The sequence below is a fragment of the Acipenser ruthenus genome, chromosome 9, assembly GCF_902713425.1.
Source record: "Acipenser ruthenus chromosome 9, fAciRut3.2 maternal haplotype, whole genome shotgun sequence".
Taxonomy (NCBI): domain Eukaryota; kingdom Metazoa; phylum Chordata; class Actinopteri; order Acipenseriformes; family Acipenseridae; genus Acipenser; species Acipenser ruthenus.
The window spans coordinates 11,466,630-11,491,509 of record NC_081197.1 but is presented as its reverse complement, the minus strand read 5'-3'; the positions used below and the strand labels follow the sequence as shown (position 1 = coordinate 11,491,509).

General features: G+C 38.2%; 1 protein-coding gene across 3 annotated transcripts in view; it reads right to left on the bottom strand.

The window, feature by feature from the left end:
- LOC117405888 (metabotropic glutamate receptor 5) overlaps positions 1-24,880 on the bottom strand; it is a 78,180-nt gene that overhangs the window by 26,710 nt on the left and 26,590 nt on the right. For all 3 annotated transcript variants that reach the window (XR_009329594.1, XM_034009362.3, XM_034009361.3), the window contains exon 3: positions 18,574-18,823. Coding sequence is in view for 2 of the 3 variants with exons in the window: in XM_034009362.3 (XP_033865253.3) it covers positions 18,574-18,823 (250 nt within the window). In the remaining variant the exon portion in view is untranslated. The remainder of the gene's footprint in view (positions 1-18,573; positions 18,824-24,880) is intronic.

Below are 24,880 nucleotides of genomic sequence, written 5' to 3'. Positions count from 1 at the left end.
AACGGCACAAGTAACTCTTTTAGATACTGTATATGCAAACTGTAATATGATACACATAAAAACAATCAGACAGTCGGGTAAACAGTCTTCATTCACCCATGAGATTATGATACGCTCTAGAGATTTTGGTAAAGTATGTTCTTAGCAGGTTTCATTACAATTTCGCAAGCGATTCTCAGTATACCCAGCGGGGGGAAAAACAAAAAACACTATTCTACTTTCTATGTAACATTCCCAAGAATGTAATCAAACCAGCAGGCTAAGTGGGTTATTTGGCAGCAGCACTTTTAAAAGCCCACATTTGATTTTCCAGGTTAGTCTTGATTAAAAAGTTTTAATCCCACACTTACTGAAAATTGTAATGCCCTCTACTAGTGAGAAAAGACCATACATCTCATTATCACCACTGAAAGTGACTTTCAGAGTAATGTCACTCTGGTGTTTCATTAACGGATCATTTAACCTTCCATCAGTAAGATTCAGGAGGGTTGGTCTATGTTATTAGTTTGGTTGCATGGGATTTTTTCCCCCCCAACTGTTAATAAATGGTTCTCCTCCTGTCATTGAAAGCAATAAAAATCAAGAGACCAATTACTGGTACTGCTTGAACAATGACTGGTGAAGGAAGAAGATCAGCAGATTTTATTAGAGAATGTCACACAGTCAGCCAGGATGTCTTGGTGGATTTATTTGTAAAATGTATTTCTTTATCTTGTTCTCTTTCTATAAGACTACCTCACTTTAAAAAAATACAATAACCTAATGACATGCTGTAATATGTATCATTTTCCATGTGGGAGGCTTTCCCATGAAATGATCCTCATAGTGTAATTCAAACGGTGCTATGTGTTCCCTGTAGTATACATGCTCTACATGTTCATGTTCAGTCAGTCAAACGTATTCAGAATGAAAGTAAGACTGAATGTGAATTACACATGTTTAGAATGGCTTCTTAATGATTCTTCCTATTGCATATTCCTAATGTACTCTGCAATGCTTATATTGCCAGTATAGCCGGCATATTTGTCACAAAAGTTTTGGGAGAAAAGTAAAAATAACACTTAGTAATAAATGAATTACAGTATGTGCTATGCTGTTTCAAATACATTTTTTCTGATTGCTTGAATAAATCTCTGCGAGTTGCCATAGAAACAATTCAATGGCTCAATCATATAAAATACTCCAGCTGATTCAAGCACCCTTAAAGACATCAGGTTTGCCATAATATGCATGTAGTGTTCTATATCACACCCTTCAGTATTGCCTGAATCTGAAGAAACACCTTCTAAAAAAGCACCAACCTCAGAGAGCACTAGATCATGGAATAAAATATAAGTGGACTGTGATTACAACTCTGAAGAATGCTTGTATTACCGTATATAGTTATGTGTTTCAGATTAGTGGGGGCCTAAATCACAGCATAAGGTTTAGGGGTGGATAATTCAAAAACCTGTGGAAGTAATGTAGAAATCTTTCTCAAATGTTACTGTATGGGATATTACATTTGCATTATTTGTTTGCCATAAATGAGGAATGATCAAATAACTTCTGGACAAATTGGAATTGTTCTGTACAATGGTAACACTTCATCACCTCAAACTCAACCTCTCGAAATCTATCTCCATTCCTCTGGAATCTACCACGCTCTCTCCCTCCTCCTCAGCCAAGAACCTCAAGTAACCCTGGATCCCTGTCTCTCTTACTGCCAGCACATCTCCACTCTAGCACGCACCTGCAGTTTCTTCTGGAGCAACATACGAAGAATCCGACCCTTCCTCACCAACTACTCCACGCAACTCCCTCCTGGCCGGCCTCCCTGTATCTGCCACCTGTCCGCTCCAGCTCATCCAGAACTCTCTGCCTTGCTTCTCCCACGTTACTCCACTGTTCCACTCCCGATCACCACTCGCATCCAGTTCAAGACTCTTGTACTCACCTACCGATGCCTTGACCAGACTGCACCCAGTTACCTCCAGACCCTCATCTCTCCCTACACCCCCACCCGAACTCTCCACTCTGCCTGCACTAGAAGACTGGCTGTACCTCCTCTACGCTCCCCTGCCTCCAGAGCCCACTCCCGCTCCTTCTCCACCCTCGCCCCGCAGTGGTGGAACGACCTTCCTACTAATGTCAGGACTACCCAGTCCCTGACCAACTTCCGGCGCCTCCTCAAGACACACCTATTCAGACAACATCTGTAAAACTCAACTCTACCTCTGGACAATAAAGCACTCTGTCCTTAATGCACTTTAACTTGCATTTATCTGCTCCCTATTTTACTGTATTTAATCCTGCACTTAACCCAGTCTGTAGTACTTTGTATTTCACATGCACTCGTATCTAACCCTGATGTATCTATCAACACTTATCTGCTCTCAAACTGCCCGATATCAAATTGTACTGTGTTTTGTATTTGCTCTTATTAGGACTGAAGTCACTGTATTTTGTATCTTGATCTTAATTGTACTGTAATTCTTGATATGTATTTTTGTATACAACTGTAAGTCGCCCTGGGTAAGGACGTCTGCTAAGAAATAAATAATAAAATACAGGATTAAACAGCCTTCTTCGTTCCATTCAAATTATATGACAATATGACCTTTCAGCTTTGCCTGCCCCACATACTCTACATTCATATAGCCAGGGAGTAGTGATTGCAAACACTTTAAAATATAGGGGAAATGTAAAAATGAAATGAAATTGACATTTGAAGATTCTTATTCTTTAAAACAAGCCCCGTATCTCTTTACTCAACATGTTCAGTTAGCAAAATGCCCCAAAGTATATCAACTCACACATCTCAGATGGAGGGGTATGTAATGAACCATGCTGTGCTGTAAAAATAGCGCATTCCTCCTTTCTATTCTGTGCCAAAGGCTTCTGTAATCAAGGTAACTTATGATCAGACTAACTGGCCTGCTGAGTCATAAGCTCTGAACATGACAAGCTAAAATGCCAGGGGCTTGTTAACTCCTTTCAAATGACAGGGAGTAGAACAAATAAGTCACAAAACATATTCTAGACAATAAGAATGCATATTATAAATTGAGCTGTACATTGTCACCAATCATTTAAAATATGGCACTGATATAACACAGAGTAAAGTACACTGCCTCTGTCTTAAATAATACATGTCTATACACACCTCTGCTGGCTGTTAGACTGGAATATCTTGCTGTCTAAATCACAATTCCATGCACTTCTGTACTGTAGATGTTTTTGTATTTTTGATCCTGTAATAGCAACAGCTGTAGGGGGGGCTTTTAGCTCGACAAACTGTAATAGTAATGAGAGTCTCTGCATTCTGGGTCAATGACCCAGTTGATTAGCTTGTAAAATAAAGTATAATAACAAATCTGGCATTTAAAATTGTTCAGCAAACATGGACTGTACTCTGTACTGTTTAATATGTTTTAAAAAAGACAATCTTGATATTTTAAATGCTGCCATAAAACAGGATTACTGTATCAGCTAAGGCTAGAGATGCGGACACTACGTTTTCATATAGCAGTTTTACTGGCAAAGCGTCCATTTCATGACAGATGCTTAACCAGGCTTTTTCATCATGCTAGTAAAAGAAAGATTAAAATGTGATCTTGATTTTATAACAGTTTTCATTTAGTATAATGCACTATTCTGGATACAAATGTGCTTATAAGAACTACAATATTCAACGGACTGTCAAAATGTTGTCACTTCAGGTGGTCCAAAATAAAAGTTAATTAAAAAAAGATACTTAAATCCCCTGGACTATATCTTTGGGAAAGGGAGCACTCAAATAGAGTTTTAGCACCATGCCAACAATTTGTGTGCAATAATGTGGCACTAAGTACTCATATGTTAAAAGAGTGTTATATTGACTTGAAACTCCCCCACTTAAAATTAAACACATGCTGAAACAGGGAACAGGTGTTTAGATGCCTTTCATGCGTTAGTGTCTTGAAACATACTCCTGTGTGCAAGTGTACATTGAATCAAACAATATTAGAAGAGGTTTCCCTAAAGGTTTACAAGCAATCATTCGTAAACCTCTAGAGAAAACTGAACTTCCCTACTCTGGCAGACAAAAACCCATGATTCATACCCTTCTAGCACAAAGCTTGACAGAGATAAATAGGGTTTTCAAGAAAGCATCTAAAAACAACAATGCTATTTATATCCTTTAACTCTGTGAAGCAAACATATTTTTTCTTACTAAATTGGATACAAATTATGCAACCCGGGAAATGTGTATTTCAAGGGATGTTCTAAAAGCCTTCCTTTGTATGATTGTATGATTTTGTTTTTCAGTCAGTGCTTGAATACTGTTTAAGACATTACAGGAACATTGCTTAATCCAGTTCAAGATGGCCAATGATCTTCTGCTTTGCCATGAAGTCCTTGGTGGAAATTATGAGCGAGTAGTTTCAAATGTCATTTTACTACATTTTGCAAATGCCCTTAATATGGTTCTGTTGCTCTAATATTGAATGAATATATTTTTTTCCTAAATCTCCCTTCTCCTTCGAGATTTATTTAAACTGGGCTGGAGATCCTACATAAGCACCTGCACTGTACAGCCTTCCTCATTAAATTCAAATCATATGACAAAATGACCTTTCAACTCTGCCAGTCCCGGCTATTCTCTCTATATACACATGCAGAGTAGATGGGGCTGGCACAGTTGAATTGTCATATGACTTGAATGGAAGAAGGAATCATTTTCTTTTAGATTCAGAGTTACTCTACACTGTACATACAATCTATTTTGAAACTCATCTTTCATTAATCTCCAGGTGCAGTGGCAGTGTTCATATATTTGGTCAACATTTTCAGCTTTTAAAACATTTTTCCAAAAGTCTCTATTTTGTGCATAAGGCAATGGGTGAAGCAATACACGGTAATTTACTTTCAACTATAGTGGTTTCTAGAATGCAAGTTTCTCTCAAGCAGGAATGGGAGAGTTGCGAAAAGCTAGGTGTTTTATCGGCTTTCTGATTTGCAGTTTCTCTTCATAATGGTTGAGAACAGGGCAAAGTCTGTTGTGAAAAACAATACTTTTCAAAAAGTATTACTCTTGATGACATATAGGAAGTCATCTGCATTAAACTGAATCCTGAATACCGAACCACACCCAATGCTCCTATAAAGTGTACACCTTCTCTTACTAATGAGGAACAGACATTGAATGACTAGAGTGAGGTCACTGTTTGATGCAGCTCCAGATTTTAAATTTACATTTCAAGAAATGCCTCAATGCCTTCTGATTATTTTTGTTCATATTCTCAGAATTGCGATAATAGATGGGAGCTGCAAGTTATGCTTCAATCGCTCTTGATGTCCCAGTGTTACTTATACCAGACAAAGTGGAAAACAAAGGCTGTCACTACTTGACTGTCAAATTACCACTCAAGAGATAATTAGTATTGTTGTATCAGATGGATACATGCTTTATTGTGGCCGAAGTTCAGAAGCAATGGGGTGGAACATATTCCAGGCTCTTTATAACTGTCAGCCAAGCAAGAGAAACAGCCTTTACTGTACATAGGAGAAGTAATGGAAATAGTATATAGAAATAGTGAAACTACAAGAAACTCAGGAAGATACAGCCTTTTCACCAATGATTTTATTAGCCAAAATGCTTGTCTACTTGTTTGTCTACAGTACATGGCACCTAAATCCTAGAGAGACCACTGAATATGGAGATTATGCGATAAAAACTAATCTCCATATATTCTGTAGTAATAGCAGTTATTTTCTGTAAGGGTCATTGAGTGGCTGAAGGTTAGCAATGCTCTATTTTCACCTTACGCCTGGTAAATGTGCAGGGCTCTTAAAGTAAGCCAGCAAACACTTGCCAGAGAACTTTGCTCCAACAAAAACTACTTTGTGACGGCTCCTGGCAGGACCATTTTATCATTTTATAAACAAAATATTCCTATCCAACAAATAATCTCAATAAAATGTAACTTTTATACAGTGAAGGTTACAGTGATAGAAACAGAGCAAAACAGCCAAAATACCGCGTCAACAAAGGAAATAATGTCACCTGATAAAGTGCATAATCACCTCTACTCAGATCCTGCCAGAGAATGCCCTCAAAAGGGATGTTTTAGTCAGTGAAGGTAACCAATCCACTGATACACACAACCCTCTCCGGTGTGGTAGCAAGCCACCTAAACTGTGGTCACGTTTCTCAGTCCAAAATGACCAATTGTTTTGAGACAGGTGATTTCGCAGGTCATTAGGAGACTGGGGGACAGTGGTTCTGCTCTCATGCTGCAGATGATAAACCTATTTGATATCCTCAGACAATAAAAAAAAGCATACAATTCATTTTTATATTTTGTATGTTGGCGATGTGGTATCTTAATCTGGTTTACAGTGCTACCATTCATTTATTTACAACATCTTTGGCATGATTTGAGAACATTGTGGATTACTATGTATTTAGTTTAATATTATTCATGTGGTGTGTTAATAGTAATTTATTCTGATGACCCACCACACCACACCCTCAGTATGTGTTATTCATTGCAGTCATTATATGCTGCACATGCTAGAACAGATTATGTCCAATTAATATAACTTCATCCCTTACCTTTTTATCATGCAATGCACTGATCAAGGTTGACCGGTCATGCATTAATCCAACACTGCATGACAATAAAAGCTGCAACAGTTCCACATTGAGACTTATCAATATTTCTGCAAACTGTGAGAGGCTTGGACATGGTCATTTCTGTATTTGTGTGAAAATGGGGATTAATCACAATTACCTATTATTTTAACACAGTAAAGGACCATGAAAACGGTATAAACTTCCAACTAGGCTGCTTTTAATCAGATATATACAAGGAAGACTAGCAACAAAAAAAAAAGAGTTGCCGCTACAACATTGTGACCTGGGGGCAATCAGCAAGCATGCTGAAGTGAGGGAGATAACATATATTAATCCTAGCAGCAGCTGTAGCTTCATTTAGGTTTAATGAAGCATAAATGAATAACTACAAATTGACATCAAACAGCCACCAGTCAGCATGCTACAGCTGGCACATCCAGGGTTTCAACAGCTTGTTTGAAAGAAAATTACATGTTGAGACTGAGGACTACATTTGCAGTAGTACCTTTCTTGACAATTTCACTGGATTTTACTTTTCACAAAGCTTTATTTAAAGATTTTTTTGTATGTTTTTATTAATAAAATACAGCTTGATACGTATGGAACTGTTGTAGACTGTTTAAGAAACATACAACAGTCCAGGTCAGATTCATTCAAGCTGTTAATATCATCCAAGATTAAACTCTGATACAGTGACAACAGATTTGGATGCAAAATCTGAATTTTATAGCAACTGGGGAATTTATGACCGTTGGCAGTGTCAGAACAGCGTTGAAAAATCAGATTGCTTACACATGACATTTGCATATAAAAAAAATACATTGTAAGCAATATGATTTCTAATATGTATTTTATAAGGGTAATGTTTAAGGTATTTTCTGAAGTAATCCTCAGACACTCCTTGTTTTGTGCATCTATATTTTAAACCTGCTTCCATTAAACCCATTTGGAAACCCAGTTAAAAAAGATAAAAACGGGACCCATATATATATATATATACCTAGCTCTCTTTGACCACTAACTAAACATAAACACTGGAACCTAAACCAAAAAACAGGACAGCTAAGCTGTTTACCTGTAGCAAAAGAAACAAAACAACACACACTGTTTTCACACAGATCACACCAAAATGCTTTACACTACCTTTTCCTTTTTGTTTACAGCTGTATATATATATATACACACACACACACACACACACACACACACACACACACACACACACACACACACACACACACACACACACACACACACACACACACACACACACACACACACACACACACACACACACACACACACACACACACACACACCAGCGCAGTCGGGCTTCTACACACATCAGCAACCATGAGCAAACTAACTGCTCTCCTTATATACCCTGCACCTGGCTCTAATTTACAATCATAGCCAGGTGCAGGTGATAATTAACAATAAAACAATTAACAAAACAATTAAACCAAAAATGTGCCTACGCACAGGTTTTTCTGCAGGGAGGATTTAACCCCCCCACCCCCCTGCTGTCTTACAATATATATATATATATATATATATATATATATATGAATTAATTGCTACATCACTAATGTCACCCTATCTCTTTATAAACTGTTTTTTAACAGTGTTAAACAATGCCATGATTGGTAAGCATTGGCTCTGTTAATATGAAATAAAACTGAACCTAAATGGGAATTCATGTCCGTGGCTAAATGTTTCTCTGCACACCTAAAGTGTGAAGAAAATAGAATTACTAGGATTACTTGATAATATTAATCCTTGTTAATATCTGCAAATGTATACGAACTAAAAAATAAAACAGATTAAAGCCTGTACCTGGTAAAACTCTACTTAGAGTAGGTCTGATAAGCTCAGCCTTTCCATACAAACCCTGTAGAAATAAGAAAATCTATACTAAATCTTGACTGCTGTTTGCTAAAAGCTGTTTCTATTTGTAAATGCCTTAACAGAGCCAGTTTCAAAGAGCACTCCTCCATCCTCCTTCCCCCCAGCCCAGCATTTCATCTAACTATAACAAACCAGCCAAAATCACGAACAATATTTCAAATTGCTGTCATCCACTGGAAAGTGTCCTAGAGAGCCCAAAGCATTTTCACACAATACACTATTTGGCATCTTGACAGTTTGCTACAGTTCCTGAGAGGGGAAACCTGTCTCCTCAAATCAGGTTATGTAGGCCATGACATAATTTCTCTAAAAATGCAGTGTAAATATTAGACAATGAGACATATTTACTAAGTTTTTTGCACCTCTACAAAGTTTGCAATATTAAAAATGTCCCTGAGTGGCTCACCCAGTTAAAGTGCTGCCACTGGGAGTGCAGGATGAGTCACACAGCTTAGACGGCGCCAATTCATGTCTGGGCTGTGCAAAGAGGCCGAACTTTACTAAGGGACTCCGAAGGGGGCATCTCATTGGCTCTGATGCTCCCGGGGTTGGGGATGGGAAACCGACAGGGATTCCTTCTCCTCATTGCGCAACAGCATACCCTACTGGCCAGACACCGAGCACATTCAGAGTGGATAAAAAGCAGGGCTGACCTCTGTTCGCCAGGAACGGTAGTCCGATCACCTCTGCTCTGGATTGCTCAGCGTAAAACCTATTCTGGGTTTAGGCTTGTGAGATCAGAACATTTGTGCTGTCAGGGGACTAATAACAATTAGTCACTCTAAATTAAAAAATAAATAAATAAATAAATAGTCTATTATTCTGAATTACTATTTAGTATATTGTTTGGTGTAAAAAGTAGCAGAGCACATATCAAGTACAGCAGGAATATGACAAATGGAAAGGATACTGATGGAACTGTTATAGCAGGAAAAGATTAAACAGTCTGGGGTCTAGGTACCAGGGTTCCCTGAAAAGTTCACCTGTATATCCAGTTCCACAGCCACAAACCATCATTTCTGCGGCACTACACAGAACACAGTATCTCAACAAACAAGCTCTGGGCCTCCTAACAACATCCTAGTTGCATCAATAAAAAATTATGAAATACACCTCATGCCAGAACTGATTAGTAAGGGGTGAATGTATCCCTGTGCTGCCATTTAAAATTACCAGCCAGTTTTCCCCAACAGAATTTTTATTTTTCAATGTAAAGACTATTAGCGCAACAGTACTTGTATATTATAGTTTGTGATATAAATACCAGATATATAATTTAGGCCCGTGCTGGTAGGGGTTCTGTGGGCAAATCGCGACTCACTAAAGAAGCAAGAAACAAGTTGTGTTGTGTATTTTAGAGCAGGATTGCCATTAGAGCAGGGAAGCCATTTTGTCATCTAAGAAAGCCATAAATTAACCATGAAAAGGTAAGATATTGCATGTCAGGTATGATTGTGACCCTAAAAAGCACCTATGGTGCCATAATCGCACCTACTTTTATAAGCTTTTTAAACTATAGTGCAAACTGGTGTTATTATTCAGGTTCAATTATAAACTATTGGAACAATCCTAAAAATAAAAAATAAAATGGTATTGGGGTGCAAATTAGGTCCTAATATTTGTCCCAAACTACTGAAGAGCAATTTAGACTGTAAAGATACAACCTAATAGATTATAATGGCATGTCATGTATCTGTCCCACTTGCACAGAGCAGCACGTGACCTGGATGTGTCAAAGACCCCGACAGCTCAGATGATAGGGTTTTCCATGCGTGAAGGATTTCCATTTCCATATCATGACGGTAGACAAATGTTTCAGCTAAAGCCTTCCTCTGTGTTATCATTTCTGTAAACACATTGCCGATATCTCACAAGTGTCTACCTTGGCTGGTACTGTATATATCGTTGTAGGGTCCTTGTAGATGTTAAACCTGACAGGACATGCAGAAGACAGTTAATATCTTTACTTGTCTTTTCATTGTTTCATTGTGGCTTTTTCAAATGACAAAAGGGCCTGCTGATATATGTGTTGCCATGGCAACATGCAGCAGTGAAGGTTTCTGTGGAAATCCTGCTCAAAAATATACAACGTATATCCAGATTTAGTCAGTTTTATAGACAAAAATATATTATGCCTTCCTACACCTGTGATTAAAATATATTATGCCTTCCTACACATGTGATTAAAGTTTCTCACCTTGTGACTGATTTATGTCTACACAGGAATTTTTTATCAGTCAATATTTGAAGATTATTATTTATTTCTTAGCAGACACCCTTATCCAGGGCAACTTACAATTGTTACAAGATATCACATTATTTTTACATACAATTCCCCATTTATACAGTTGGGTTTTTACTGGCGCAATCTCGGTAAAGTACCTTGCTCAAGGGTACAACAGCAGTGTCCCCGACCGGGGATTGAACCCATGACCCTCCGGTCAAGAGTCCAGAGCCCTAACCACTACTCCACACTGCTGCCCATTCAGGTTTAGGTTAGGATCTACTCCTATTTTTGATACTGCTTGTCAGACATTTAATAAATCTAAAATTTAGACGCAGCCATGATTAAATACATTATAAAAGCACATGGCATTAGAAACCTAAATTTCAGAGAACAAACAGCAAAGCATTTACTTAGTGAGGTAAAATGTCCTTTTAGAATCACTCCTAATACCAGCCGAGGCATTTTTTTTGTCAAAAACGATTAGAGGATACAGGACATTCCCTCAGTGATGTGGTAATCCTCCATAATCTGGACTACATATTAACTATTTTATGCATTTACTGTAGTATTTTTTTTTATAACACGAAATGCAGTATGTAGGATAAATTAGATACAACCCAATTAACTGTATACCGTGTATAATTCCTTAATAAATGTGATAAAATATTATTGCAGATGTTATGGTAGCCAAACCCTGGCCATCATATATATATATATATATATATATATATATATATATATATATATATATATATATAGTTTTTTACATATACAGAAAGGGTGAAGAAATACAGATAAATGAATTTTAACCCGTATCATGCATTGAACCAGAAGACATAATAAGAAAATGCACCTTCATCTTCTTGCAACAATTACAGATTTCCAGAGATTAAGGCATGGAAACTGGGAACTTTCTTTAACTTCATTTAGTACAAGAACTTTGCACACCTAAAACCCACTGTTTGTAGCTAATGAAAGTGCAAAACAGGCAAGTCATATTTTAAAATGATTGTGTTAGCTACAATCACTTTAATGAACAATACACACAAAATAGCACATTAACTCTTGCGGTCTAACACTTGAGGATTGCGTGCTACTTGCTACTAAATGATTGATGGTTGTCAGGTTTGTGTGAATTGCCGGTCTGTCAACGTTGTTTATATTCATTGAAATAGCTGCCTGAAGCAACGCCTAGCTTTACATTCAAGTCACCTCTAAAAGTTACCCAATGTCACTTAAACGCTTTGGTATTTTGGATTGGAATTCACATTGACTGGCGTGCAATGCTCTATCAGTAGTGTCTAACTGACGCTCATAACCAAGCTCAAAGTGAGATTTCCCCAGTAGAGTTGAAGACCTGCAGTTTAAATAGGTTTCATATCATGAAAGCAATTTTAAATAGTTCCAGATGAATAGTCATCACTTTTTCTGTCAGTCAAGCCAAACCAGGTTGGCTTATCTATAAGACACAGACAGAAACATGGTACCAACAGACCACTTTAACAATAAGCACCGTCCCAAAGTATAATCCCTGCATAAATTGTTGCTGGAATACAGTCCTGTGATATTTGAATTTATTGAGCATATGTTTGCTACAAACTGATGTGGCAGTTGCAAGATTGGTTGCTTCAACGGGCACAGTTTGTCTTTTTTTAGGCAAATAACTGATTGGAAGACCAGCGGAAAAAAAAATAAAAATAGGTACCTATTGTGTCTTTGCTGACCAGTAGTATTTTAGACATTTATTTTGACAGCTTACAAAAGCAGAAAAGTGAACTAGAAAAAGCTGGCACTTGAGTGGATTGCTATGAATCTGACAAAGCAGCAGGCCTCTATAACTTCTGATAGAAGCCAGCTGGAGCTGGAAGCTGATAGTACTGAATCATTTTCTTACATTGTTTTGTCCTTCACAGCAAAGCTAACTTTTCACTCTGTTTGTTATGTGTGGCACAGGGAAATAGGAGTCTGTACAAGACAGACCCTGGCAACATTAATTAGATAATGCATGTTGAGGGTAATATACAGGTCTGTATCAGTTTTCTCAGGACAGCTTCAATGAAGAGTGTCGTCTATGTGGTCCATTTGGACTCAAACATGTTTATTTGAATTAAGAGAACCTTGTGATATGTAACTGAATTTAGGGTTTAAGTGCTAGGTAATTTCTCAGGTTTTACCTTTGTGATTTATTTGGCTACCATTTTTTTGTGTATTATAAAAAATCCTCATTACAAAAAGCTCACCTTACTCCCTAATCGGATCCCTGACACATATAGCATGTTCAGGATCCATAAAGCGTAGAGCTGTGGTTCACAGCTCTGACTCTCGAAATGCATTCCAGTCAAGATCATTTTCCAACCTGGTTCTAAATAAATAATGAAACCAGTGGAGACGCAGTTCAGAATAGTGGCACTGATTGTAATCTGTACCATACCAATGCCTTGTCTAGACATTCTTATGCTCTTTTAAACTTATATATTAAATAAAAAATCAATAATAATAATTATTTGGGCAAAAATACAAATTAGTAAGAGTTTATTACACTTAGTTCATGGTTAATGACATACTGTAACTTTCAAATTCATATTTTGGTCCAAAATACATTTGAACAATTATCTTTAGTAAAGAAAAGTCATAATTAAGTACTGACACACATTCAGTGTATATTCATTCAAATGCATCACCTTCTTTGGATTTATCACAGCATTATACAATTTGTAATACCATTTACATGTATGCTATAGAGAGACCAAGCATCATTCGCCTTTAATGTGTATTAACATTGCATAAATTAATGGGTCTTGAGACTAATGCCATTCTCGAGCTCTAGAAGATGTATCAAATATAAATCTTAGAAAATGTTTTGCCAGAGCAGCTTTCCATTTTTCGCTAAGGCATTAACACTTAAGCATGGCTGACAGTTTTTCAAAAGGTAACAAAATGTAAATGTAAATGCCTGATCACATATTTCAGTTTGTTTCGACTGCTGAGATTGCTTGAGATCGGAATACCTTTAAATGTAAATCGTTAAGTAGGGATAAGTACTTTTTTCATTACAAGTCATGCTGAAAATCTCTCAAACTGATAAAAAGAAATTAAACACTAACTGCAATGGCCTCACTTATATTCTATATTTTTGAATACAGGATTGTTTGGCAGAACTAACATTGTATATTGCAGAGTGCTGTGCTGCATATGCCCCTGTTCTTTGTCCAACCCTGCAGTAATCTAGCATTGTAATTAAATTGCCTGCAGCTAAAATTCAGCCTTCAAGTCACATTACTTAATAAACTATTTGTAACTCTTTCCAGTGATTAATCGCAGGAATCTCAAAGTCAAATTACCTTAACTTATGGCACAGTTTCAAAATATTTCATTTTCCTTTATGCATTTAAAAAAACACCTGGTTTATTTCTAAAACAAATGTTAATGCTTCTTCCTGTGGTTAAAATAGGATGAAAAGCCCTGTCATCCACCTTCTGCTGTTTTACAAGTCTATTGATGCAGTTCATGCAATTCATTAGGCCTCTGTATTTGCTATATGTGTCGGCTGACTGCAAAGTCCTGTAGGGATTCAGGGAATTTGATCAATAATGTCAGATTTCTAATGCACCGGTTCAATTAGAAAAAAACTAAAGTCTTTTTCCCTTCACTGCTGTTGAATAGCCTCTTCCTTGCCAGCTATCACTGCCTCTTTACTGCACAGAGTTGAAAAATGCTGCCAGCTACCAGCGAAAGGGTGTTTAAGTATTTTATCCACGTTATCTGCTGCCTTCAGCTATTACCGCCAGACTCGTCTGCTCTGCTCTCATCTATAAAGTAAGTCACAGTCCAGAAATATGGTATAGCTACATTTTAATAGATATGAGAATGGCTGGGTCCTATCCAAATCAGTGCTGGTGGAGGAGGATGTTACTGGATTAGAGGTAGAACGAGGTGCCACTAAGGAGTCCCTGAACACTAATGATGTTGGTTATGAGTCTGTTATAAATTTTATTGTTTTGATATCATTGGCGTTGAAAGAGAAGCATGTTTTTGTTGTTGTTGTTGTTTTTTTTTTAACATACTCAACAGCATTTTTGTTCAAACCTCAAAACACAACATTTGTTGAACCCAAGTATATGAGATTATTTGGGGGTCTTTATCGGCTGTATTAAACTAACATTTCAGAAAAAAGTCTATGAAGCTGATTTTTTTCACCATGCATGGTTCTGACATCATCAAAAACAATTCTAAATACTCAGAATGCCTCAGGCTACAAACATCATGAACTAGTTTTACAATCAGAGTCGTGCAAATATGAAAGTTATTCAGCCTGCTAAATCCAGGATACTAACCTAATAATTGCTTCCCACATAAAAGTGAACTAAATACACCCCCACTTGAATATATTGGATGGTGAGAAATAATGCCTAAAGATGATAGGCGTATGTTAAAGGTTAAATTCCGATTATTGTATTTTAAAAAAAAAATTAAAACTATCAACCCCCCCCCCCCCCAAAAAAAAATATGCTTTTAGTGTATCAACATCTTCAAATGTTAGTGGACTATCGAGTCAGCTGAACTTAAAATAGCTTGTGTATTGATTTTGGTGGCGTCTGCTATGACAGCTCTGTTGTTTTATGAATGGCTATCCTGTACCTTTGTCCAGACTCATCCGCAATAATATTTACTATATGGCAAACTCAGGGAGCTATGAGCGAGACAATAAAGAAGATGGATCTGTCCCCTTCTGCTTTCTTTATTAGCAGCTGTCTGTACTTCGAGCGACAAAAACTGTAAAACACAGCCTTCTGCAGCAGAATCCTATTATTTATTCTGATAGTAAAATGTCTTTTCAGAGCCGTATGGGGAACATCTGCTGTTGTATTGAATATTAGTAGCAAGGAGATAACATACAGTCATAATTATAGTCGGGGATCAGTAGTATGTGATAACACCACCACACCGTGAAACTGAATGTTTAAAGTGATTGTAGCTAACAAAATAATTTCATTCATTTTCCATGCCATCTATTCACTATATACATCTCAAAAGTGCAATGAAAGAAAACTATGTTTTACCAAACATATATTTTTTATTTTCAAACATGATAACTGAACCAATAAGATGTTTCACCCCCAAGACACTGCTGAGGTGAAATGGCCTAGGAAGTTTAAGTGTAACAGAGTTCCTGAAAGACAAGGCAAGCAAACTTTCTTTTACTTAATACCAGATGCTATGTTTTAAAATATTAGCATTTAATATGAATAACTGCAGACATGTACTTAATAAACGTTTACTTCATAGGAATTCAATACAGAGTTGGTTAATATACCTGAGCAATGTTGTATCATTCATTAGTTAGTTTAATAAAGCAAACATAAAAACAACAACCCTACAATGTTACCTGTTGATGTTTATTCTCATTCCAGTCGTCCAGGCATAAGAGGAACATAATATTTGTATCCATTACTGTATTTAGCACAGAGCCCATTATTGTCTTCTTTATATACTGATGGGGATGAGGATGATGAGGATGATGATGGGAGTGACAATCAGGAGAAATGGTTTTCAAGACATCAAACACTGCAGCCACTGGAATAGAATCACAACCAATTTCAACCAGGGGAGTTTTAAATGTGCTGTGCTGAGCTGTGCTGTGCGTGTTGTGCTGAGCTGTACTGTGCTGTGCTGCGCTGAGCTGTGCTGATCTGTGCTGAGCTGTGGTGCACTGAGCTGTCCTGTGCTGTGCTGAGCTGAGCTGTGCTGTGCTCTGCTGTGCTGTGCGGTGCTGAGCTGAGCTGTGCTGTGCTGTGCTGAGCTGTACTGAGCTGAGCTGAGCTGTGCTGTGCTGCGCTGAGCTGTACTGAGCCGAGCTGTGCTGTGCTGTGCTGTGTTGTGCTGTGCTGTGCTGTGGGGTCCAAAGAAGTTGAGCTCCTCAGCAAATATGGTCACTTTCAAAAATGATATAAAGTATACAGTATTACCTTGCAAATATGTATAAAGCATTTGTAAATGTAGTTGTTGCAGTTTATAAAATAGTCAAGTATGCTTTATTAAACATTTTGCGTAATATAACAAGCATCAATAAAGTGTGTGGTGGTGGATTAAAGGAGTTTGTTACCACACATTACAAAAAACCTAGCAACACAACTAACACATTCTGTGTATTCTATTGCAATACATTTATCACTGAAATCAATAAGCAAAATACTACTTTATGACAACTAACAACTGTGCAATTAAGGTTATTTGGTGTATTACTTTCTGTAGCAGTGCATACATACAACTTCAAGGAGTAGGTTATTATAATGATTTTAAAGGTGGTGGTATAAAGATCCAGTACAATTCAGATCAATTGACTTGGTCCCGTTTGTGTTATTTTTAATACAAGCTCAGTCATTACAGTGTTGTGCATGACCCAGAGAGCTGTAAAACTGAAAACCGTTCAGTCTGAGTAAGACAATCACAAATAAACAACAGTCCAGCCTGGTAACTGGAATCAATCCTCAAAATCCAAACAATTGCTTATTCAATATGATTTTATTTCTAATTACTGGGATTATAGATTTTTATTGTAACTGTGAAACATATTGGAGGTGTTGAACTTGAGTTACAATCACACCTGCTTATACAGTACAAACTCCAATCAAACAACACTGTAGAAAAAAAACATTTGGTTTTATCTTACCATTATAAAATGGTAAAATGATACATTAAGAATATTTTCTCAAAGTGTTAATGTTGTATTGTAAGAAAATAAGGTTAGACTTAAAAGGTATTGTGGCAGGGTGAAAGCCCTACATGTAAATAGAGTGTGTGTGTGTGTGTGTGCGTGTGTGTGTGTGTGTGTGTGTGTGTGTGTGTGCGTGTGTGCTATATATATATATAGGGTTGGCAGGGAGGGGGTTAAAATCCTCCCTGCCAGAATACATGTGAGAATGTGGCTGGAGCCTTAATGGAATGATTGATTATTAATTAGGCTCCAGTCACATAGGATATAAGGGAAGATAAATCCCTTTGTTAGGGGTTGGTGTTTGAGAGGAGTGCTGGTGAGTTGTGTCTATACTGTGTTATGGAGAAAATGGTCAGTGAAGGCGAATGCCCAGCCTGACAGCCGAATTGTTTTTGTTTAATCTTTTATTTTGGCCTTTGTGCCTGTTTGTTTGTCAATAAACATGTGCACCAGTGTGTTTGATTGCAGCTTTCTGGTCTCTGAGTTTCTAGGGGGGTGCTATCCCACTCCTTACACCAAATGTAACAGGATAGCCTCAGGAATGAAACTCAGAGTCCAGAAAGCTGCAGTTGAAAGCGTGGGTGCGCATGTTTATTAACAAACAAATAAACAGACACAAGGGCCAAAATAAAAGATTAAACAAAAACAAGCATTTCTCCTCCCTTATAGTCGGGTGGCTGGAGCCTCAATAACCATCAATCATTCATATCTTTGTGCTTATGGGAATCTGACAGGCGTTCACATTTGGGATTCCACTAAACAGATTGCATTCCAGGAACCATCATTTAATATTCCTTCTGTGTTTGCAACATGATCAAGTAATTGTGTAGATCAGAATTGTTTAGCTCTAATGATGTCTGACCACAAATAGTAATGTGAAGTAACCAGATCAGATAGAGTACGTGTTTAAACTATGCAATTGATTTTGTTTCGCTGAACCCCCCAAGTCTCCATCATGTCACTTATTTTTCGCAGGTCTCTTATATTGTGGTTAATTAAAACCTGTGCCTGGTCCTTAATTGACAGAGCCTTCTATAAACTTGAATGGACTCTCTCAGAGTAGGTTTAAACAAGTGTATGGAATAAATAATATTACAAACATTTACATAAGAGTTTGCTCACCTTCCAAGCAGTAGGAACTCCCCTACTAGGTTTTGTCTCTTCATAGCCATTAGAATTCCTCGGACAGTCATGCCCTCACAGAAACAGGCCACCACTCGTGCCTTGGGGAGGTGGCTCATCAGCTTCCCCAGTAGTTTATCGAAGTTCTGCTCACCAGCATTGCTGTAGATCTTGTAGGAATGAGCAATGCAGATCCCTTCCTTGGCTGCCATGTCTTTGAAGGCCTCCATCCCGCTTTCTCCGTAGTTACCTAAAACATGCGACAGGAATTCGGTTGAATCTTAGAATGTATCATAGTAGCAGCAGTATATAGAGAACGAGTGGGAGGGTAGGGAAATCAATTTCATTGTAACTCTAAAGTTTTAATGGACTGGGTATTGATTTCCTCGGAAAAACACAAAACATTACAAGACTTTGAAAGATGGAGGTTGAGTTACTAGTTCTTTTTTAGGTAATTTACATTATAATGTTGTTGATCCTAAATCACACTGTTAGTGCACAGCATTTTCTTAAGCTTTACTCCATTTAACATTAATCAATATACTGTAGTTCTTTGACATAATATATTAAACATTTTGGAATATGTAGCTTAAATAGCAGCACATTGAATATGCAAGCTTTACTAAAATGTTAATGGAGCCAATGATTTCTAATTTCTGGGAGATATACTGCATTTTATTCAGAGGTGGCTATAAATACTGTAACGAGCACAGAGTTTGGCTGCTTTATTAGGCATACCCATGCACACTCTTTAGGTCAATGCAGCACTATGAAAGTGTGGGGTTTAACTCACTGGCAAGCACTTTTCAGATATCACTGTCTTTTGCACCAGTTGTTTTCCTCAATCACACACCAGTTATTTTAGACCATGTAAACCAATCAGTAATTTTCTCCTGGGGCATTTGCTGTTACATTATTTATTTTATTTTTTATGTATTTATTTCTTAGCAGACGCCCTTATCCAGGGCGACTTACAATCGCAAGCAAATACAAATACATTCAAGTGTTACAATATAAGTCATACAATAAGAACAAGAAATACAATAATTCTCAAGTGTGACAAACCACAATTCAATAATACAGCAGATAATAGTGAAAGTTACATCAGGATATGATTAAGTAGTGATAGTTACATCAGGATATGATTAAGTACAAAATACTACAGATTAAACACTTGGGAGATTACAATATTCTGAGGTACAGGATTAAATGCAGTAAAATAGGGGGCAGATAAGAGCAAAATAAAGCATATTTAAATGAAGGGTGATAGTGTCCCAGGATACAACAGAGGAGTTCTACAGGTGCTGTTTGAAGAGGTGAGTCTTAAGGAGGCGCCGGAATGTGGTCAGGGACTGGGCAGTCCTGACATCTGTAGGAAGGTCGTTCCACCACTGCGGAGCAAGGGTGGAGAAGGAGCGGGCTCGGGAGGCAGGGGAGCGTAGCGGAGGTAGAGCCAGTCTTCTAGTGCAGGCGGAGCGGAGAGGTCGAGTGGGGGTGTAGGGAGAGATGAGGGTCTGGAGGTAGCTGGGTGCAGTCTGATCAAGGCATCTGTAGGCTAGTACAAGAGTCTTGAACTGGATGCGAGCGGTGATCGGGAGCCAGTGGAGCGAGCGGAGTAGTGGAGTAGCGTGGGCGAAGCGAGGTAGAGAGAACACCAGGCGAGCAGCAGAGTTCTGGATGAGCTGGAGCGGACGGGTGGCGGACGCAGGGAGGCCAGCCAGGAGGGAGTTGCAGTAGTCTAGGCGGGAGAGTACCAGGGCCTGGACCAGGAGCTGGGTAGCATAGTTGGTGAGGAAGGGTCGGATTCTTCGGATGTTGCTCAGGAAGAATCTGCAAGTGCGTGCCAGAGTGGAGATGTGCTGGGAATAAGAGAGGCAGGGGTCCAGGGTGACTCCAAGGTTTTTAGCTGAGGAAGAGGGAGAGAGTGTGGTAGATTCCAGAGGAACAGAGATAGAGAGATCAGAGGAGGGGGAGGAGGAGGGAAAGAAAAGGAGGTCAGATTTAGAGAGGTTGAGTTTGAGGTGATGCGAGTGCATCCAGGAGGAAATAGCAGACAGACAGGTAGAGATACGGGAGGAGATGGTGGAGTCAGAGGTGGGGAAGGAGAGGAAAATCTGAGCATCATCAGCATAGAAATGGTATGAGAAACCATAGGATGCGATGAGGGGGCCCAGGGAGCGGGTGTAGAGAGAGAACAGGAGAGGACCCAAGACTGACCCTTGGGGGACTCCAGTCAAGAGAGGGTGAGGTGTGGAGGTTGCTCCACGCCAGGTTACCTGGTAAGTGCGGTTGGAGAGGTAGGAGGAGAACCAGGCCAGAGCAGTGCCAGAGATCCCCAGGTCAGCAAGAGATGATAGTAGAATAGAGTGATCAACAGTGTCAAAGGCAGCAGAGAGGTCGAGGAGAATTAGGACAGAGGAGAGAGAGGCAGCTCGGGCACACTTAAGTGAGTTGGTGACAGAGAGAAGGGCGGTTTCAGTGGAGTGAGCAGAGCGGAAGCCAGATTGGAGAGGGTCAAGCAGAGAGTGGTTGGACAGGAAAGCAGAGAGCTGGCGGTGTACAGTCCGCTCGAGGGTTTTGGAGAGGAAGGGTAGGAGGGAGACAGGACGGTAGCTCTGGAGGGAGGTGGGGTCGAGGGTAGGTTTTTTGAGGAGGGGAGTGATAGAGGCTTTTTTGAAGGCAGAGGGGAAGATGCCAGAAAGTAGAGAGGTGTTGAGTAGAGAGGTGTTGAGGAGGGAGGAGATGAAGGGGAGTAGAGCATTTAAAGATGCATGACACACTGGTTCTTGAAATCCCAGGTGCAGCTGCTGTTTGGAATACAGATTTTTGTCAAGTAGGGCACTCATTACAATGCCCCTTTAGAATCTCAAATCTTTTCTTCCATCCAAAAATAACAATAATATTCTGCTGTAAAATAATGCCTGTTCCAAAATGATCACCACTCTTCCTGCTATTGGCTAAAGAACCCATAAATGAGACACTTTATTAAAAGACTTGGCAATTTGTCGCTGATACACACTACAGTATATTTTCAAATGCATTGTGTGAATACTTTCAACAGAAGTCCTGAAGCTGCTAGGCAGTGACACAGCACAAAAATTAGGTAATGGGCAAAAACATTAGAGATGCATGAGATTTTGAATCTGAGCCAAACTTGAATGACCCACATCCATTATTGATTGAATTAGATGTCTAGGTTGGAAAGGGGAGATTCCTGTTATTCAAATGAAGACTGGGTCACCCCTTCCCTTCAGAAAATGCATGGTAATTTCATGGTTATTGTCCTACTTGGTGTTTAATGGGTTCTAAAAATGTCTGCTTTTGAAATATATTTAACAGCCAAGTCACTTTCTGTTTTGATGGCAACTCAAGTAAATACTTCACCCATAGTATTCACTTTTTTAACTGGAGCATTCGTCTATGATGTGATACAAATAGAATAATGTATGGGTCAGAATATATTATCACACAATATATGTCTCGAGTTGGATTATCAACCCAACACCAATGAGAGACTTATATTATTGTGTGGTAATAATATATTGTATGATAATAAAATATTCTGACCCATATGTTATTTTACATATTCTGTGTTTCTTAAAGCATATAAAAATTAACAATTAAAAACAAACCGCCAGCATTATCACTTCGTTCACTACAAAGTATTGTGGGAACAAAAATGTCAAGTAGATGGGAGCATGATCTTGTAAACGAGAACACGTCTCCTGGTGAACACTATGTGGATATCACGTTTTACCCTTGGTTTACATATTTGTTTTGGTTCCCTGAGCTACACAGACGCTTGCAGGTGGCATCCATGACCTCCTGCTGCTGCAGGTTGTAGTAAAAACACACGTGTTAAGTTTGCAGAATGACTGAATGGCAAGAAAAAGGCGACTTCAAAGAGGATGCTTTCACAAGTGCCTGCAGCTGAAACTACCTGCAAACAAACTACTAAGTCACAAAGGTCTGATTTGTGATGCGTGCATAGAAAGGTAAGCTATGGATGAAAGTAGTAAAGAGCCCCCCAGGAATCTTATTTCATTCAGAAATGTAATAGATAACGGGACACTGCAGCTTCAAATTAATAAGCAAACAGGTTCTAATCTTCCAGGTTCATTTTCAAATGTTTGTTCAGATATTAAACAATATTGCTGCTCAGTCAACTGAAAGAAATACAATAAGCTAATAACGGACTAACTGTGATGCTACAGTGAGTCATCAGATATCCCTTCACTATAGTCATTAGATACCCCCTCACTACAGTATTTTAATGATCAAATTCAAATCAGCATCAGAGCTACAGTAAATATTGCCTCTCTTTAACTCTTTGTTAACCCAGATCGTGTTTCAGGGGGGCAAATTGTTTTGAAAATCAGTGATAAACTGTTTTGAAAGTTTAGCACCAGAGACTCTACACCCCCTGCTTTTCAATGACAGAAACCATTTAATTAGAAGGCCGATCTATCTATTTGTGTCATTCACAATAAGTTTTTATCTAAAGCTTACATAATAATGCAGCAGTAGGCTGTGGTTAATCATAACATTTATGATTTTTTTTTTTTGTATAATTATTAATATTAAAGCAATCACTGAACCACGCAAGATGACTCTTCAAACATGACACCAGTGTACTATCCATTTATAGGAAGATTTAAAACCGGTTCAAGGATTCATAGTGTTCCCCATTCCCCTTATTTAAATTACAACCATTCATTAATGAATGAGCAGCAGTACTGAGGTCAATTATAATGCAGTATATATATATATATATATATATATATATATATATATATATATATATATATATTAAATGACTGCTTGCCTTTACTCATTACAGCTATCCTGACTGCTGGTATCGGGCATGTTGTGCCACTGAGCTCTCACATTGGACGTAAGAAAAATGAAATATAAAAATCAGTGGTATAGAAACCTTGAAGGCTCCATGGAAGAATCAGTCTAGATTTTTCTATTGTTCCTAAAACCTATGTGGATTTACTTCTCTTCTGATGGATTCAGCCAATGTAAAGCCTCAAACTGGATTTTTTAAAAATGTTTTTGACTACTCTATATTGGGATAACAACTGCAGGGGCTCAGAAAAGAGGGTCAAACTGACTCATTTTGACTAGCTTATTATACCTATCTCAATTTCAAGTTAGATTTTGAAATGTCACATGTTTTCATTTTTTTTAAGCTATAAAAATGAAGACAAATGACTCAGTAAGGAACCATGTAAAAAACATACTTAGAGAAACATAGTTAAAAGTAATGCAAGAAGGTAACATCAATTAGAAGATTTCGAGAAACTGATTTTTTTCGAAATTCAAAAAAATAATACAGGTAGATTAATCTTGAAAGGGAAGTTGGCTTTACTACTCCAGTCAAATAAGAGTAGTCTGGCACATCTCTAAGCTGAAATTAATATAACAGCTCGGGAACAACCGTCTGTATAAAAAAGAACAATCTGTCTTTCTTAGAGTTCCTCCAAGCCTACACAAGACGTTCAACCAATTCTATATAGTACAAAGCAAACTCTATAAAGAACCACTCCATCCTAAAACTATCCAGCAGTAATTCCAAGTCATGCATTTCTAGTTTCTGTCATTTAATTTTGAACGGTCAATACAGTGATAAAACAATTTTCTCTGCTTTACAAAGAGTGGGTGTCAGGACTCACCAGATGCTGTGAAGCATTCAGTGATATATTAGTTCTTCAAATGCACTGATAAAAACTGAAGAGCAGAGCAGGCTGTGAAGCTGGCTTTGCTCTTCACAGGACAGCATGGCCCCTTATTACTGCAAAGTGCACTTAATTCTGTTCAGATCCTGCAGACACCCACACGTTTCAGTTTAGAAGACAAAGGGTGAATTCATCACCCAACTCTACACATACACACATCTCATTCCCTCTCAAAACACACCACAGAGCACATCAATTGGAAATGTTTCTGGATCGAATGACCTTTTTCGTTCATTAAATATAAGTCTATATCTGCATTCATCTTGTTATTTTTTTGTATTCTATGCATTTATTTGCACTTAAGTATAAGGCTCTTTTTTATACAAAAGGTTCTTTATTTGCAGAAGAAATTAATATTTTAAACAGTCACATGTTTTTTGAGCAGAGATCCAACAGATTTACAGACATGAAAAATTGTGCAGATCCAGGTTAATGGTATCTCGTGACCCGAGTTTGTGCTTCTGTCCCTTTTGCTCGAGTACCAAGGTTTTCTATTTGAACCGCAGTTTGTGATGTGAATTAGTGGAAAGCATTGCTTCCAACACCTGTCAAGCGAGCATCTCGAC